The 18191-nt window shown below is 41.8% G+C and overlaps 1 protein-coding gene across 4 annotated transcripts in view; it reads right to left on the reverse strand.

Moving 5' to 3' along the window:
- The window catches only part of AFF2 (ALF transcription elongation factor 2), a 462610-nt gene that overhangs the window by 299688 nt on the left and 144731 nt on the right, over window positions 1-18191 (reverse strand). For all 4 annotated transcript variants that reach the window (XM_082716439.1, XM_082716438.1, XM_082716436.1 and 1 more), the window contains exon 2: window positions 4083-4203. In XM_082716439.1, the coding sequence (XP_082572565.1) occupies window positions 4083-4203 (121 nt within the window). The remainder of the gene's footprint in view (window positions 1-4082; window positions 4204-18191) is intronic.

The following is an 18191-nucleotide window of genomic DNA, read 5'->3' on the forward strand; positions in this document are numbered from 1 at the left end:
AGATTTGAAAGTTATACGCAATAGAAGCAGTCCCATGGAGCCCCATTCACCAACTGAATGTAAGGGTGGTCAACCTTCTTTCCATTCTGGGAATGGTAGGGGTGAAGCAGAGAAAGGAAAGAAATCATCCAGGATGATGAGAGATAACCATTTATTCTAACTGCTGCTGAGAAAGGCAGTGGGTCTTAGGGACTGATGCTTATTGGCTACTTCACAAACTACCAACACTACTAGATAACTTAATAGGCCATGTTTTAGGTTTTAGGGTGGCAAGAAATTTCCTGAAAGTCCTGATCCACCACCAGGAGTTTTGATTTTTAATTTGATAAGTATTCCTACCACAACCCTAAGGAAGGGTCTACCAATGGACCATGGACCAGCTCTAACACTTCCACTGCTACTGGCATGTCCAGATACCCCAAGGGTGTCCATACCAGTCCAGGTCTAGAGAGCTGATGGAGGGGAACATCAGTTCTAGTATCATCATCTGGGGGAGGGGGAAGGGAAAGCAAACCCTCTAGTGATTTCTCAGGGAATCCTGAACACGGACACAGTATAAGATGGTAGCTGATCATCAAAGCAATGGTGAAAGAAACAGAATCACTGGGTCACCAACTGTTAGCTCAATTCCTCTCCTATACAGTCTCAACTGAATCACAACCTCTATCACTTGTTGAGAAACAGAAAGGCAACAGGCTACTAATCACACAACAGGCCTGGCCCTGAGCTAGATGAATGTTCCCTCCTAGCATCTCTACCTGATGCACTCTTGTCATAGCAAGACAGATGACTTCTGAAAATGTCTGGCAATGTTGATCACAGGTTTTTTTTTTTTTTAAACTGCCTACTCAAAAACACACTGCTGACATCTAAAAATAAATATGTATCTATATTACAGACCTTTTTAATAAGAGATAGCATTTACCTTAAGGTATAAGACCATTAATTCAACATGATTTAAGTTATAAAGAGGGGATAAACCAAGGGCTCTACACCTCATCATATTAATAACATTGAACATGGAATAGACTTTAAACTTTAAGAATGACTCTGAGTAAACCTCCTTTTTCTAACTCATCCAAAGTTAAGACATAAAACTCATCTGGTTATTCCTTTCTTAAGAATGGATAAGGCACCTATCATCCTTTGACCTCTCTTCCATTTTCTGGAAAAAATGAAGGCCACAATGTCTTGCCATGGCTAGTCACTCTTCACACACTCTTGACTTTGTGTCTGCTCATCTCCTCTGGGACCCTGCTCCACTTGTCGTCACCTTTTCCTCCTGTCCCTTTACCCTCTCCTTTTTGACTGACACCTGGTCTTTCCCATCAATCTCTAAACATGTTCACATTTTTCCCATTATGAAAAAAGGAGCCTCTTTCCATAAAATTTTTCCCTTCAGGTTCTGACCTACCTTCCTTTCTTCCTCCCTCCACACAAAAAGTTACTGTATTTCTTTGTTTTACTACTTCCCATTTACTCCCTGAGCCCAGGCAGTTTACTTCCCACAATGAGCACCACCATCAACAGAATAAAACAACTCTTCCTAAGGTCATTGATCCCCCCATCCCCCAACTACCAAATCCAACAGCCACTTTCCAGTGGTGACCTTTCCTGCTCTCCCAGACACAAATAACTAACAAATCCCTCCTCCATAAAACCCTATATCCCTTTGATTTCTATTAAATGATTCTCCTAGTTCTCTTCCTACCTCTGTGATCATTCACTCTTTTTTAGTTACCTTTCCTGGTGTCTACGTCACCACCTCTTTTACTCCTTAAATGCTGCTCCTCCCCAAGACTCTCTCTTTGTCCTCCTTATTCAGTCATCTGACTGCTTCCATGACCACCTCCCTGCTCACATCTAACTCTCTTGAGCACTCTCATTATCTCCAGATCCCTACACCCAATGCCTACCAGTAGGCCTCTCTTCATATCCCACCAGCATCTCAAACCAACTGTGCTCAAAACAGAATTAATTTTCTTTTCCTTTGCAAGCACCAATGCTGTTTCCTCCTGAACAACCCGTTAATGAGACTGCCATCTTCTCAAGTCAGAAATATGAGAATCATTTACTCCTCACATTTTCCACAGCCAGTCAGACATCCAATCTCATCATGTCACTGTCCCTCTGCTGTCTTAAATCCTCTCTGCCATGAATTCCCCTTAGCTAACTACAAAATCTTCTTTATCTGCCTTCTCGTTTGCCTCACCTCCAACCAACTCACCACACTGCCAACATCATCTTCAAAATGCTTTGTCTGTCCTGCCATGCCCTTACTTGAAACTGTGCAGTAATTTCTCTTCATGTACAGAATTGTGTCCAGTCTCCTTGGCATGAGGTACCAAGTCTCCACTAACCTCTTGCCTGCCTACCTCTGTGGCAGCTGCTCTGTACGCTTCCCTTCCATCGCTCATGATGTCTTACTCCTCTTTGTGCATTTGTCTAAGATGTGACTAGCATGTAGTGGGCCTTCAACAAATGTTCACTAAACTCATCATGTCCTTAAATACACATGTTCACGGGCGCCTGGGTGGCTCAGTGGGTTAAGCTTCTGTCTTCAGCTCAGGTTATGATCTCAGCGTCCTGGGATCGAGCCCTGCATTGGGCTCTGCTCAGCGGGGAGCCTGTTTCCCCCTTACTCTCTCTGATTGCCTCTCTGCCTACTTGTGATCTCTCTCTGGCCATCAAATAAATATTTTGGTTTAAGATTTATTTATTTATATAAATAAAGAGAAGTGAGAGAGAGAGAGAAAGCACAAGCAGAAGGGGCAGAAGGAGAGGGAGAGAGAATCTCAAGCAGAGGCTGAGACATGGGCTTGATCTCACAACACTAAGATAGCGACCAGAACTGAAATCAAGATGCAGATGCTTAACGGAGTTATCCAGGCACCCCTGAGTATTACTTTCTAAAAAGGTCTGAAAACAAACAAAAAAAATATATTTAAAAAATACACATGTTCAAAGGCAGTATGTAAATTAAATCAATTGAGATAGGAGAAATGCTTTTTTAAGGATTATACTATTATTGACAAATTGGAAAGTAGCAGTTTAGGTAACCTAACTCTCTCTGTCAGACTTCCTGAACTCGGAAGGCACCTGAGTCTCATTCAAGAGATGCTCACTTATCGTGAACAAGGCAGCAAGACTGTTCTCAGTGGTCACTGAGCCCAACAGCTTACTCTATACCCCAACGTGGTATTTGTGCCAATGCAGTCCTTTCCTTTCCCAGAAGTCATTGTCCCCTAATTGGTGCCCGTCTAAAAGCATGACTCTCAGAAATTTCCCTCTATTGTTGTTTTAACTCTTACATCATTTTGTTTCATTATGGAAAATTACACTGCTACTAAATTTCAATAAACACCAACCAGCTGCCAGCTATTCCACCAGATTCTTCCCCCAAGCCCCACCCTGAATAGAAAGTTCAGAGGCAGTCATCATGAAATCAGTAGTTATAGAGAGAGCAGCAGGAGTGTTAGTGGCTATGCTAGGCAATCCACCTGGCTATGCTACCCCCTTGCCCACCCCCCCCCATCCTTGGTTGAGGCAATCTCCTCATCCAGGATGATTAACCACCAGGAGGAAATGATCAGCTTTTCCCTTCATCCTAGAACAAGGATTTTCAAAGAGCACTCAAACCACTCCACAGCTACTAACAACCTAACACGGAAAAGGAAAACAGTGGCCTTGCTTGCAACAGATGGCACTGATTGGGAGGAGAAAGACACAGCCATTGACTTTCTGATGAAGTCTTCAGGGGCTGCCTTGCCAATAGCCATGGTGGGGAAAAGCATCAAGGGAGCACTGCTTGCTGTAGGAAGTGCTGGGCGAGACAGAACTTCTCGGAAACAGGAAGACTCACTAGTCCCATTGAAATCCGAGGACAGAATTTGCCTCTGAAGACTTCTTCAGAAAGCTGCAGTTGCCCCAAATACAATGTGTTTATAGATTTTATTTGTCAAATATATTCTCCTGGAAATGATTTGGGTGCTTTAATAATAGATGAAATGTTGATTAGTATGTTCAAAAACTTAACAAGCAACCATTTTCCAGAAAGACAAATTACATACATATTCAGCTACCTTGTAGGGCTCCCCAAATAGATCAAAGCCTGAAGAAAAGAGATCATCTTCTTGCTGGACTTCTTGATTCCTCCGCTCCCACTCCCTTTTTTTAAGTGCACTACGGTCTTGTTCATAGTGACTGATAGGAAAAGAAAAAGACAAAAGAAGAAAAATATTAATTAGTCATGTCATTCAGATCTCTCTTGTTATCAATAAGAAGAAAAACAACACAATCCAAGGCTACCCAAATGGATATACTGCATGGGGAGTGGAGAAACATTTTCTTGACTCTCAAGGGGTTTAAGATCATGACTAGTTCTTTGGAATATAGAAGAACATGGAAACATGCTTATTAGCAACCATACTCATGCCCATGTGAGTGTTCCAGAATCCTCTTCTCTTGTCCCTACTTGAGTACCACAGGCAATTAGATGCTCCCTGAAAGTCAGTCCACTTGCAAAAAAGTGCTGAATTCAAGTTGCTTTGTGTTACCAACTGCTTAAGTCTCAGAATTCACAGACGTCATAAAGTCCTAAGGGAAAGGAATTAACCAAGATGTCACAGGCCACCTATAATTCTGTCCTGAGCCCACAGCCAAAGTTAGCCTGTTGTAATGAAATCATAGGGGAGTTTACGGACATTTTTGGAAGTCTACAAAACACTGAACCACTAATTTGCTCACACTCCTTTTTTGTGGTGGGCGTGTCTTTTCTCTCCTCATAGTTGTGTCATAGGAGACTGACAGCCTCTTTAGGAAACTCTTCACAAAGAAAGTGTCTGGCTTGAATGGCAAACAGCTAACAACAAAAGGTATCAAAAGTCTTGAATGACCTCAAGGCACACATGTTTTATAAATGCTGTATAGCTCTGTGACTCTTCATGTTTCAGGCTTTCCCATTGGAGAATCAGTACAGAAGCTTCCAGACAATATCTAAGATATACTCTAGGCCCTGGGATTTTCTAGTATGAAATGCTTCCCAATGAAGAATTAGGCAAGAATATACTTATTACCCCATAACCTGTATGTCTCAAAAGTGGTGGATTTATTTTGTCCATTGGGTTTTCTCTTCCCCTGCCTTTGATCAAAATCTTACCTGAAGTGAACACATATAAGTGGAGCCAATCTAAGTCATACGAACATATATAAAATGCCTAGCAGGTGGTGTACAAATGTCGCTTTCCTTCCCCATGTTAATACTGCCATGTTAAGACTTAATTAGATAATTGGCATGCAAATGAACATAATAGCTAAAGGAATTACAAGAGATAAATGATAGAAGAGTAGAGTCGACAGGTTTTGAATACATCCCAGACCTTAGTGCCTACCCTTGGTCTTCTAGTTTGCTCATGAGTATCATAACTTTTAATTTATAAAATAAGAGCCCGGAGCATGAAATAGCCATGCTTAACTAGATATTTATATACATGGAGTATGAGTTTACACTTAATCACTCCCTTTCTCCACAGGAATCCTTGAACTGACAGATTCAAAGTGACTTTGATAGCCTTATCTTCTGAATCAACAGCACTTCATTCCTCTGATTTTCAAAAGTGGCCACATTTAAAGAATGCTCAGACGTACGTTATACTTTCACAATACAAACAATGCCAGACACAGAGGAGCTTGCTAGGCCAGGCATGAGGGGGCTCAATGAATGTTATCACCATCTGGAGAAAACAAGGGAGATTGACAGCACTACACCATGCCCAGACCCCACATATGGGCCCGTCTGGTCGAGAAAGATGACAAGTCCAGATCCTGGAAGGCAGTCTGTCCTTCAGAGTCTCAGACACCATCCACAGAGGTGACACTTGCTGGCATCATCTCTCCTCACTGGTCATGAGTTGAGATCGGAACCCCACACGGTTGCCATGGGTCGCAGTGTCTCTGTGTTGGAGGCTGAGGTGTGATCAAGCAGACAGAGTTACATCTTCAGAACGTGCACATGGAGCATGAGATCAGACTTGAGCACGATGCACGGGCCGTGCATCTCCCAAGCCCATCATTAGTGTGTCCAAATATAAGAAAGAGAGGTGGAGCATCAGGGGTGGAGGTGCACCAAGTTAAAGCAATATTTAGTGGGCGGGAGGCAAGCCGGGAAGTTCTGTTGCAAAGGAAGACACTTCATTTCTTTGCCTGCCACAGCAGTTGGCTCTTCACACAAAAACAAGAGCCCAAATCTCGTGCTTCCAAAAAATGTGAGCAAGATGTCAGCTTTCTAGCTATCTGTTCATCCAGTGCATCTGATAGCCAGGAATGACAGGCCCATAGATCACATTCAGTTCTTCCATGAAGAGAACTGAGGTGCTCTGGTCTCTTGGCTGTGCAAACTACCTTCCTTCTTCTCTGAGGGAAAGATATAATGAAAACCCTGAAGGAAGAGAAGGATGAGGAGAAGAAAAGGAAACGTATTTCCACTTGTGCAACACTGAGCGGCCAGCAGCCAGGGCACTCTGGGCGCTTTCAACCTGGGTTTGATTTGTGAGGGAGGCTCCTGGCTCCATTTTGCATCAGTTCATTAGCTACCAAATTCCAGACAAAATGTGAATAGCAGATTGAGTGTGCACATGGGTGTTATCTGTTGCAAGCAAAGTGCCTGCTGCGTTTTTTAACACCTATACCAAAGAATAGTTAATTCTATCTCTGGCGAGAATGAATTGAATCTCCATAGAGTATCACCGCTTTTGGAAGGCAACCAAATCGTTCCAACTTCTTCCTCCTTTGCTCAGCATGGTGTTGTATTGAAAGCTTCACAGGGCGAGGTGTAATGGGGAATGAACTCCACAGTGATAAGGCTTTCACAGTGCAGAACATCACCGATTTCTGACTGAAACCAAAATAACTAATTTGAAGCACCGGCTAATTAAAACCACAGCTATGTATTTAGCCTCTTGTTATACCTACTGCAGTTTATAATTATGGAGACCTCTTTATCTACTCAATTAAAGTTCTTATGATTCAGGCAGGTTGCATTTGAACCTGTTTGCCCCGTGGGGACCAGAGAAAAGCATATGGCTGTCCCCCAATGATGTGATGTACCATGTACACTGTGGGCTTGTTGTCCAGAGCAAGGAAGTGCTCCATGGCCCCCAAAGAAATGCTCAGGCCAGAAATGTGAATTAATCACCATATGATTGGGCTAAACAGTTCAAATTTATTCACAGTGAGGAGGACTGGGGGAATTGGTCCTATGAGTGTGAAAACCTATTTCCCTGTTGGGAGGTGGAGCCAAAAAGCTCAACCAGAGGACTTTTTCCTTCATAGCAAGTCAGGACATTCTTCCAGCTTTTTCCCCCCAAGACAGAACACAGTTCATCACATTATGGTGCCATCAAAACCACTGACCCACCACTCATAACTCACTTTACTCTCAATTAACCAAAAACCTCTGATCGATCTCTCTCTCTCTCTCTCTCTGCGTCTTATGTCTTAGGATTCCAGTTTTCCTGACCACCCCACTAGCTGATAGGAAAAGGACAGAAATAACGAGTTACTTGTTACTCTGTCACTCACTCCAATGTAAGGTGTGATGGTGAGAAGCTTCTCTCTGGAATGGGGCTTTTCTGTTAGCTCTGATTTCTTCACCCATCTGTCCATTCCCCTCGCCTCTGCCTGAGAAACTGCCCTTGTTAACACAGGAGGAAACTAAGGTGCTCCAGAGAAGAGGGGAGTTGGGTTAAACCCTCAACAAGAGAAAAGCAAAAGAAGCTGTGAATCTGGGTCTCTTCCACCTCGGAGGTCAAGTGATTTCTCCTCCTCATCTTCTCCTTCTCTCAGATACTCTCCTAATCTTGCACTTAAACCGATCATGTACATAGGTAACTCCAATTTTCACCACTAGAAGCCACAGGTGCATCACTAGGATGATAAAATCCAGAGCACATGTAGATTCATGGAGATTGAGAAAGTTCAATAAAGTTCTTCATTAGCTCCTGGTAGTAGCATGCTTGAGCTAATGATGCAGGCTCATCTTTTAGAACAAAGACTATTAGAGCAGGAAGATATGTTGGCAGTCAGGCTGTTCTGGTCTCTTCATTTTCCAGATGAGGAAATTGAGCTCAGAAAGGTAATGGGCTTTGCATCATGTTTGTAGCAGCACTGGGAACCAAGAACCCAATTTTTCCAGTGCCCCAACTCGTCTCTGCCTAACACCCCCATGGTCTGTGCCTTCGGCAGCCCATGCTCCCATTGCATTCAAGAATAAATATTGGTTCTGTTGGCACTCTGTTGGTCAACTTTCCTTAGGATTGCATTTGATTAGAGATTGCCAGTAGGAAAAAAATATATAGGAATTAAATTTGGATTCTAGTATAGAATAAACATTAGTTTCTTTACACCGAACATACACACCCTAAAGGGATCATAAAAATTAACTACATCTGCAAGAAGAGGCTGAGCGGGGGAGACTAAAAACCAGTTGAAGTCCATTTGTTCTGTGTATTTCATGAAGTTTAATAATCATTGTTTACCTAATTTGGTGATTTTACAAAGCTAGGTGAGGAAATATTTTAAAAACACTGTTATCTTAAAATGACAAGTTTGTTTAAAAATATTAATATAGGATTTACTGTAGTAACAACATATATGAAAGTAAATAATTCAATCTCATTATCTAATCCAACTGGCACTAAAATTTCTTTATTTTGGCTAATATCTTTGTAAAAGCATAAAAATTACATATTTAATTCACCCAAGGGACAAACATAAGCTATAACTCACTCCTTATGACTCTCCTGAATGAATTTCTGCCTTCTATAAAATTTGTATTTATACTTATTACATGTTCCAGTGTTCTAAGTGCTACCCTTGTTTTTGTCAATAGCTAGTCCTGTTTTCAATTTGACATTGACCTAATCTTTACACAGCTTCTATTAGTTAAAAAAAAATCTCTGCTATTGAATACCCTCAAAATTACCCCCCAAGTTATGTACTTATTTTATCTGTTAATATCCATCAGCACTTCAATGTAAAGTGTTAGGGGCCCCTGGGTGGCTCAGCTGGTTAAGCACCTGCCTTCAGCTCAGGTCATGATCTCGGGGTCATAGAATGGAGCCCCATGTTGGGCTTCCTGCTCAGCGGGGGATCTGCTTCTCTCTCTCTGCTCCCCCACTCATGCATATGTGTGCACTCTCTCTCTCAAAATCTTTAAAAAATGTAAAGTACTAAATTCAAAACTATTAAATAAAGTTAAAAGCAAGCCGTAATGATTTTACACATATAGGGGAGATGCGTGAGAACCGTGGATCTGAAGATATGAACACAGCCTTGAAAGGGAGTTTCTAAAGTCAGTGGAACCTCTAAGTCATGTTTAGACTGTAGGACTCATTGGGACCTCTGCATAGAACCACTCTCTTCACCAAACGGACTCTTTCCTCATGGACACCGGCTCTCATTTAAAAAAAAAAAAAAAATCAGTTCTTCACTCCTTGTATACCTAATACTTCACTGTATACTCCTGGTACTATGTTATACCATGCTTATTAAGGGGGGTCACTGTTATGAGCTTATAATGATTTCACCAGGGTCCTCTATGTCTCCCATTAGACTTTACTCCTTAAAGGAAACGTTTGTCTTTTCTAAGTCACTGACACCACACTACAGGTGACCACAGCAAAGCTTCTTGAACATAAATAAGCCATGTCAAATACAGACATACAAACACAGATATTTAAAAAAACATCTGCCTTAGGCTTAGAATAAAATTATTTACACCAGCCTATCAAATTCTGCAAATGTTGTAGTACTTCTAACAAATACACAATACTTAAGTGGCAAAGGCAATTGATTACATCTAGGAATGGCCAAAACCTAGTAAAAACCAAACCCAAGATCAACCGACAGGTTATGCAGTTTCTCAAGAATTCTGCAGGTGTCCAGAAATGATGGTCACCATTCTCAGAAGACCTGAGCTGGGGCTCCACCTCTTTCACTTCCAAGTCACTTGATCATTTATAAAGCACTTTCTATTTCTAAGCCTCAGTTTCATTATTTGTAAAATGGGAATAATCTTTCTCTTCCCTCTTCCTGCAGGTGGTATCAAGGTTAAATATGAAGGTGGATGAGAAAGGCTCTTGAAATTACTAATGACTGGGATCACTGGCACCCCAACCGGTCTTGACCTTCAGCCCTGTGAACTTCACTGCACATTAATCATGTGTGCCCCAGCCACACCCAGCAAATTAGCAGGGCAGCAAATATCATTTCCATGTAAGGATGGGAAATGGAGGGTCAGAAGATTGTTCCAGACTATGAGAGCTATGTCCAGGACACCACTGACCTGATTCCTAATTCAGAGCTCTTGTAAAAAGTCTAAGACATGTAGTTTGCACAAGTTCCCTTCATGCCACAAAAATTAGAGCCACCTTTTTTTACTGTTGAGGTCTCAAGCCTTTCTAGTAACAGCTTAGGGCAAAGAATATGTCATCAGCTACCCTCTGAGACATTTTCTCCATAGACTCAAAAATGATCTTTGTGATAGAGGCATTATATATAGGGAATTCAGTCACAAACTAATACTGACATGAGGTTTAAAGTCATAACTTTTTAATCTAAAATATTTCCAAATATTACCAATCTTCTATCATCTCAGTACTGGCTGTACATGGAAATCACCCAGGGAAGATCATATAAATCCTCACGCCCTGGTCACAAGCCAGGCCAAAAGCATCAGAAGGTCCCAGAGTGGATCTCAGGCATTGGATAGGAAACAACTTTTGGTCTTCACATATGATAGGATCATTTGTATATAAACTTCTTTATTGGACCCATTTTGGTGTGCTTAAATCTGATGGACTTAACATGAAGGTAAATCAAGAACCAGGCCTCTGTGGGGAACAGATGTATTCTATTATGCAGAAATCGACATTGCTAATACATGTCGGCACAGATGTCTGGAAGGTGAAAAGCAGCTACCGCAAGAATGGCACAGGCACAGGACAAATGATCCAGGGGGAATTTCTAAAACTTGAACTCCCTGCACAATATCCTGGCTTAGCAGGGGCTCTTAAAGCTTCTTCTCAGAACAGCAAGCACAGGTAGACACTCAAATGAATATTGATTATTGACAATATTCTAAGAGTGCACTAAAAGTCCATTTTTTTTCCAGAGGATTCCATTTTAATGGAAATGCAACTTTTATACTGAATGGCCATGAGTCCAGCACGCAAATGTTCTCATTCGCCTGCAGTGGCACTCAACTTCTCAATAACTTTCTAGAAGCCTGTTAAAATGTACTTTAAAAGCAGTCTTTGTGGAGAAATTAAATTCTTTTGTCCTCATGCACTCTAACCGTCAGTTAAGAGACATAGTCCAATATCCACGACTGCTGGAGAGAGGGCTCTGTGTCCTCAGCAAGTGTCATCTCTCTCCTCTTCTCAGCAGCTCAGAATATGTGAGCCTGTGTCTCCTTCATCTTCATGTCAAGCAGCCCCACCTCTTCCACACTCAGGAACCCCACTACAAGAAGACGGCATTGCACAAGACATATATAGACATCCCTGAGTTTTCTCTGCGGCTTTTGTATCATTTTCTTAGGTTAAGTGTCTGATTTCCAATTTTATTGAAAATCACTTAAAAATAACTCTACTTCTGATCCACCCATTAAAAATGAGAATTCACTATCACTTTTTCTGGCTCATTGACCCATGGCTCACACAAACTGGTGTCTTACAAGTACCTCGCATTCAGTATAGCCAAAGCAAGAGAGCTGCAAACAGCTCCATGATTCAGAAGCTTCCCAAAGCAGTTTTCTTTCTAGCAAGGGCCTGAAGTGGACACTACCACCAAGAGTACTGGCAATGAGAGAGCAAATATAGTGAATGTATTTACTTATATGACGCTTGAACTGGTCCAAAAACTGAAACCATATAAAAATCAAAATGCCATAGAACATTCTCTTTCCCTCTCTTGTCGGCACCTACCCTGTTCACCACTGCCAATCACACATAATCAGTTTTATTCTGTTCTTGTTTATTTGTCCAATGTTTCTTCATGCCCGCTTTTATGTTGACTTGAAATTATCTCATTTATAGGTCTTTCTTTAATCAGAGTGGAGGCTAATGCTGAGCTTTAAAGAGCTTCGAGAGCTGAACCTGGAGCTACTGGAAGGAAATGTCAGTGCGCTTTGTGTTGTCAGGCATGAATGCATGGATCCACACATAAGACAGCGGTGGTGACAAGCTTTGTGTGCCCCTGATGGTTCAAAAGGTCTCTGGCCTGGGCTGGCCAGGGCTTGGCTTAAGTCTCTGCTCTTGACAATCTCTTGTCCAGCCAAGGCAGATCCTGGCACTGTCCCACATGCCACATCCCCAGCTCCATACCTGCTGCCTCTATGCCCGTTAAATATTGGGAATTCTTTTCCAAGTCAAAGCCCTAACAGAACCTGGCTTCTCAAAAATGACACTTTTTAGAAGGTGTTTTATTTTTTGTTACCAATAAGCAAGACAATTTTAAAAACTACTTAAAACCATATTTTCTCAGAAATCATATTCTTAATTACTTGCCAACTAAGGAAATTAATGTCCTTAACAAACAGTTGATAATGGACAGTTTGAGGTGGACTCTATTTCCATGTCTCACTAAACCCTTTGATCGGCGTGGACTGGCTGATTTTTATCTAGGCAAAATTTACCTCCTAAGAGCTCACCCTTTGGGCTTCTGCCTCTCCGTGGCAAGCAGCCCCAGAGCTCTGGCTGCTCTTCTGATCCTCTGCTTGCTCTCACGGCCCACGCCTGTTTCCTCATGTGTCACATGGACCTAGCATGGTGACTTTCTCCTGGGTCCCTCTTCTCCCTCTTGCCTTGATGAGATGCCTGACCAGGCACCCCACACCATTAGGGGTGGAAGTGTGTTCCCCTCAAAATTCATATGAACTCCTGACCCTCATACCTCAGAATGTGATCTTCCTTGGAAATGGGGTCATTATGGATGAAATTAGGTCAGTTATGATGGGGTCATCCTGGAGGAGGATGGGCCCCTAATCCAATATGCCTGGTGACACTGTAAGAAGGGGACATTTGAATGGGGAGAATGCCAGACACATGAAGATGAAGGCAGAAATGGGAGTGATACTGCTACAAGCCAAGGAGAACCAAAGATGTCCGCCAAGCCACAGGAAGCCAGGGAAAGAGGCTTGAAACACAGCACCCCCCGCCAACTTCACAGCCTCAGAGGGAACCAACCCTGCCCATGCCTGGATCTCAGACTTCTAGCTCTCAGACTGTAAGACAGACCATCCATTTCTATTGCTTAAAACCTGCCTCTGCGGTACTTTGATATGGCAGCCCTAGCCTACTCACACACCCTCAGAACACACCTCTGAGCTAGTCCCTGGGGAAAATGTCACATCACATCACAGTGGGCACAGGGGATGGAGACCTCAGTATTCCCTTGTTTACTTCCAATTACATGCCACCCATTCCTCTCCTTTCTACTCTGGCACCACTCTCTGTTTTCCCCTCTTTCCTGATCTGTCTGAGACAACTGTGGGTATTCAATGAAACTGTCACCAGGAGGAATGAATGTATTTTTGCTTCCCATTTATCTGGAAAAGTACCAAACTCAGTGTTCAGTTCTCAATAAATATTTCTTTTGACTGAATGAACAAATGAGAGGCAAACACATTTTTTCTGCCCAAGTTCATGACAAATGTTGACAAAGATCTATTAATTAATATATTCATGAATTTGTTTATTTAATCCACAAACCTTTCCTAGGTGCCTATGTCACATCAGGCACCATGTTTGGTGCTTGGAAAAAAATAAGGCACAGTGCGAGTCTTGGAGAAAGTCACAGCCCAGAAGAGGAGGCAAATCTATTCCAAAATAATCCTAGTACAGGGTGAGGCATGCTGTGCTTATAGGAATAAAGTACTGTGGGAGCATTCTCAGGTTGGGGTGGGGTGGGAAGCAAAATCAGGAAGCTGTGTTCCAGCTGGGCCTTGCACGATGAAAGGGTTCACACCCTGCACATTGGCTAGTTCAAGTACATGCTAACCAAAGATGATCCCATGAGACAAACATGGACAAGTGAACAAAAGATGAAAGAGGCAGCCCAACCCAGTCCCTAGGCTTGGCCATGTCTGGCGAAATTGGTCTATGACTGTGGCGGTGGGAGGGTAAGGTTTTCTGCTCTTTAGGGAAGCAGGAAAATCAGACTTTGGTCTTTGCAGATGCTCATACTCAAGGGTAAAACCCTAATTGCACTTCTGATACCGAGAGGAAGTGCCATATGGAAAGAAATGGATGCCTGAGATAAGCATGTGAATGGTGAGCTCCTAAAGGATAGATGAGATTTCAAAGGGAAGCATTTATTGTTTCCTGTATTATAGCACATTGTCTCTCGATATGATTAGTTATCAGTCTCAGTTATCCAAAACTGGTATGAAATAAAGCGTTTACCCAGTTATGCTTCATTGATGTCAGCTAGGGGAGCATGAAAATCTCCATGAAGGTGGGTAATTGATGTGTAAATCAGAGCTCAATCACTCTGTAATAGAAATGGTCCCACTGAAAATATGCTTGTTGAACACAATCACCCAGAAGCCAGGGGGAGGGAGGGGGGAAGCAAGGCAGGAAGATAGAAGAGGCTTATTTATTAAAAATGATAATAACTAGCAATTTTTGCAATTTTCCCTTCAACAGAGGGCTGCTGTCAGAAATGCTTGCAAGCTAGTTGTGACCAATATATCCAGATAGTTTCCTTCTGTTCTAATGAACTATTTCTGTTTTATTTAAATGCTTAGAGAGACTGTTGTGGATATTTAAAAATCAAATTAAAACAACATGTTCATCTTTGGAAACATGACACATGTTAATGACATCAGTTAACAATGCTTATCCTAGGTGTGCTTGCTATTGATGGTAAAATCCTTCTGTCACTTTGCATTTGCTCTCTGAAGAGCAGTGAATAAAAATGGACAATGCCTTGCAATTTAGTGTTTTACTATTTCACACTGAAACAAAACTAACATGCTCTTGTTGATCAAACAGCAGGTCTGTATCTGTCATCATTATAATCATTACCTGATTGTCGCTCAAGGTGCCATGGCAATGTCTGGCAGCATAGTTTTTCTTCCCTTCCACCGTCCTCACTGAATAAAGAGAAAATTCTCTACAGCAAATACTGTCACAGAAGGCTTAATGGCCAATATTCCTGCCAATTAATACGGAAAATAAAGTGCTAGCTTTTCTTGTTTTTCTAGATCTTGTGAAAAGAAAAGAGTCTGCAGGAGAGGCAGGTGGAGGGCCTTTTGCTTACCTGCAGTAAGCCTGTCATTCCAAAGTGTGCACGTGCTGACTGCTTGTTCAGTATCTAGTGAGGGGCCCAAACCCCAATGTCCCCACCTTGACAAAAGTTCTGTATACGTGGACTCGCAGCAGGTGGCTGGGGGGATGGAGAAGAAATCGGGGGTTGACTGAGGAGGACTTAGCAGATTCACTTATTATCAACATCATTATAAAATAAATACAGAAATGAATCTGCTACACGCCAGGAGTCTAGATTTTTGCTTCTCTTTTGAAAAGCAACAGACTCTTACATTTGCAGGCTACTTCTCACTGTGCAAAGGACTTTATACAGGTATGATCTCATATGAGATTTGCAACATCCCTGCCAACCAGGAGGGACAGGTGCTCATTCTGACCTCCTGACCTCCCATTGCACAGAAGACACTGAGACCCATATGAGCTAACTGCCTAATGTTCAACTGTTAGCTGTTTACTAATTCTGTTCTTCTAGAACATGGGAAAAATTGCTAAGTATGAGAGTGAAGGGATGTTATTTTAAGGTTTTATTGAAAATAGTCTTCAAAAAAAAAATAAAGCAAAAGAAGAAGAAGGAGGAGGAGGAGGAGGAGAAGAAAATAGACTTCTAGGGGTTATCATTATTAGTAGTCCATAACTAATAGTCAGCTAATAGCCCATAAAATGGAGGGACATATATAAAACGAACTTTTGGAAGGAAGACGCTATGCAGTGGAAAGACCTCAGAGAGTGAGGCTTTCACTTAAAGCCATGTGCCCTTAAGTAAGTCCCAGGATCCCTCTTGGCCTGCCTTTGTAGTCAGCACATTCAGCCTCATGGTCAAGTTTTCAAAAGAACCACTTGCCCAAAGGAATACACAATATAGGGGGAGAAAAATTGTAATGGGATCATCTCTAACTGCACTGTCAGATTTCAAAGACTTGACATGAAAACAGTTTTAAATACAGAATTTATAATTTGATAATGACAGCATGTTGAAATGCTATGTGTCGTACATGAAGTCAAAGTTTATTAAATTAATTTCACCTGTTTCATTTTCCCTTTTTTAATGTGGCTACTAGAAAACCTAAAATCATTCTATGTGGCTTGTGTTTGTGGCTCTGTTATTTTTCTGTTGGACGGCACAGGCCTAAAAAGAGCAACGTTCTAGGTCTAGGCAATTCCCCACTTACCCTTGAATGAGACTGGGTTCAGAGCTCAACCTCAGGGCCATAGGAGACTTCAAACCTTTGGGTTCATTGTAACAGTCTAACCCAGTGGTCCCCTTATCTATTCTCAGTTGCTCCCTCAATCTCATTTTCATTTAGGCCTTGGGCACATATGCCAGTGTTTCTTTTCATGACTGTGGTATTGTCTAATTGGCGCATTGTTGATCAATTGTATGTGAGGTCTTGAGCTCTGTTTGTGTAATATGTTTAATATGCTTCTACACAGTGCACCATATGGAGACACTGCACTGTATTTTATGGGCGTATTAATGCTATGACTCAACTGAGTATCACTGGTGTGTAGTAAACTAGAAAAACAAAATCATGCTAAGAGGTTGCTGAACATTGTGATCCCTAATATTTTTAATGAGCATGGCAAGCACCCTGCTCACGTGGGGATGCCCAACGCAGGCCCATCTCTGAAGTATCAGAGCCTAAGCACTCTTCTAGGCTAATGTCAATTTCATTTTATAAGAGAAAGGCATTTGTTCAGATATAGAAATCCATTCAGATCTATAGAGTGGGACTTAACCTATCAGTAGCTGTGCCTTTAAATCTAAACCCTGTGTGGTTTCAGGGACTCCTATGCTTATTTTCTTTCCACGATGATTGTAATAGCTAGGAATAATGTTGATCAGCATAAACCACTAGCAGTTTCTTTCTACCTGTTTCACATACATTTAACACATTACTTTTGAAACTCCTAAGTTTACTGATATTTTCTTGGAAAATCGCCAGCCAATCTGTAGCAAAATTAAACTGTGCCTTTTAATATAAAACAATCATTGATTAACACATACTGTGTGAGCCAGATGAATCAGCAGCCTGTAAGGATGAAGCATTTGATCACAGTAACACACCACCCGAATGCTCTGATAGCTGCATTCATTTGCTGATGGGCACCTCAACACATAAGAGCACAGGCCCCCTCTCTGCAGCACTTCACACTCTTGTTCCTCAGCAGTGTGCTCAAAAACAAGAATGTAGTCAAATGAACAATTTGCCATGATTAGTTTAGTTTCATTTGTTAATTACAGATTCAACAAGAACAGAATGCTGAAGCTTTTCAAGTATCAGATACCCATTGATCCATAGTCACCAACATGCTCAAGTCATACTTGGAAGTCTAATATAATTTATCATTACTTAGAGCACTGATTGGCTAGAAGAATTATACTCCAATAAATGATGGCACTGTCATTGAATCCGCCTGTAATTGCCTCCATTCATCGTAGTGTATGCTCTAACGCAAACTGGAAAGAAAGGAGATGATCAACTTCAAGCTTCAGCTGTTTCAAATTCCACAGTGTGTCCCTAAGTTAATGGATGTTGAATATTGTGCTGATATATATGCTTTGTTGTGCGAGATGGATCGTCAGAGTCAGAGATAGGCACACTCATATATATTTCATGTATGTAGATTTCACGCAGATCCCTAATCGATGGCTGCTTAGTGGGCTTGCTTGCCTCCATGGAAGCAGATGGAATGACTCTGCCAAGACTGGGACAGAGCACATATTCCTCAGGAACAGTGGATCCTCTACTGCTCAGTCCCTACTCTTCAGGACAAGTGGAATCCTCAGGCTCTTCATTTCACTTGAGAGAGATCCAGATGTTTGTGACTCATCTTCCTTGTCACCTGATGCTGCACCCTCCA

Source organism: Mustela nivalis (genome assembly GCF_964662115.1).
Source record: "Mustela nivalis genome assembly, chromosome: X".
In the NCBI taxonomy this organism is placed as follows: domain Eukaryota; kingdom Metazoa; phylum Chordata; class Mammalia; order Carnivora; family Mustelidae; genus Mustela; species Mustela nivalis.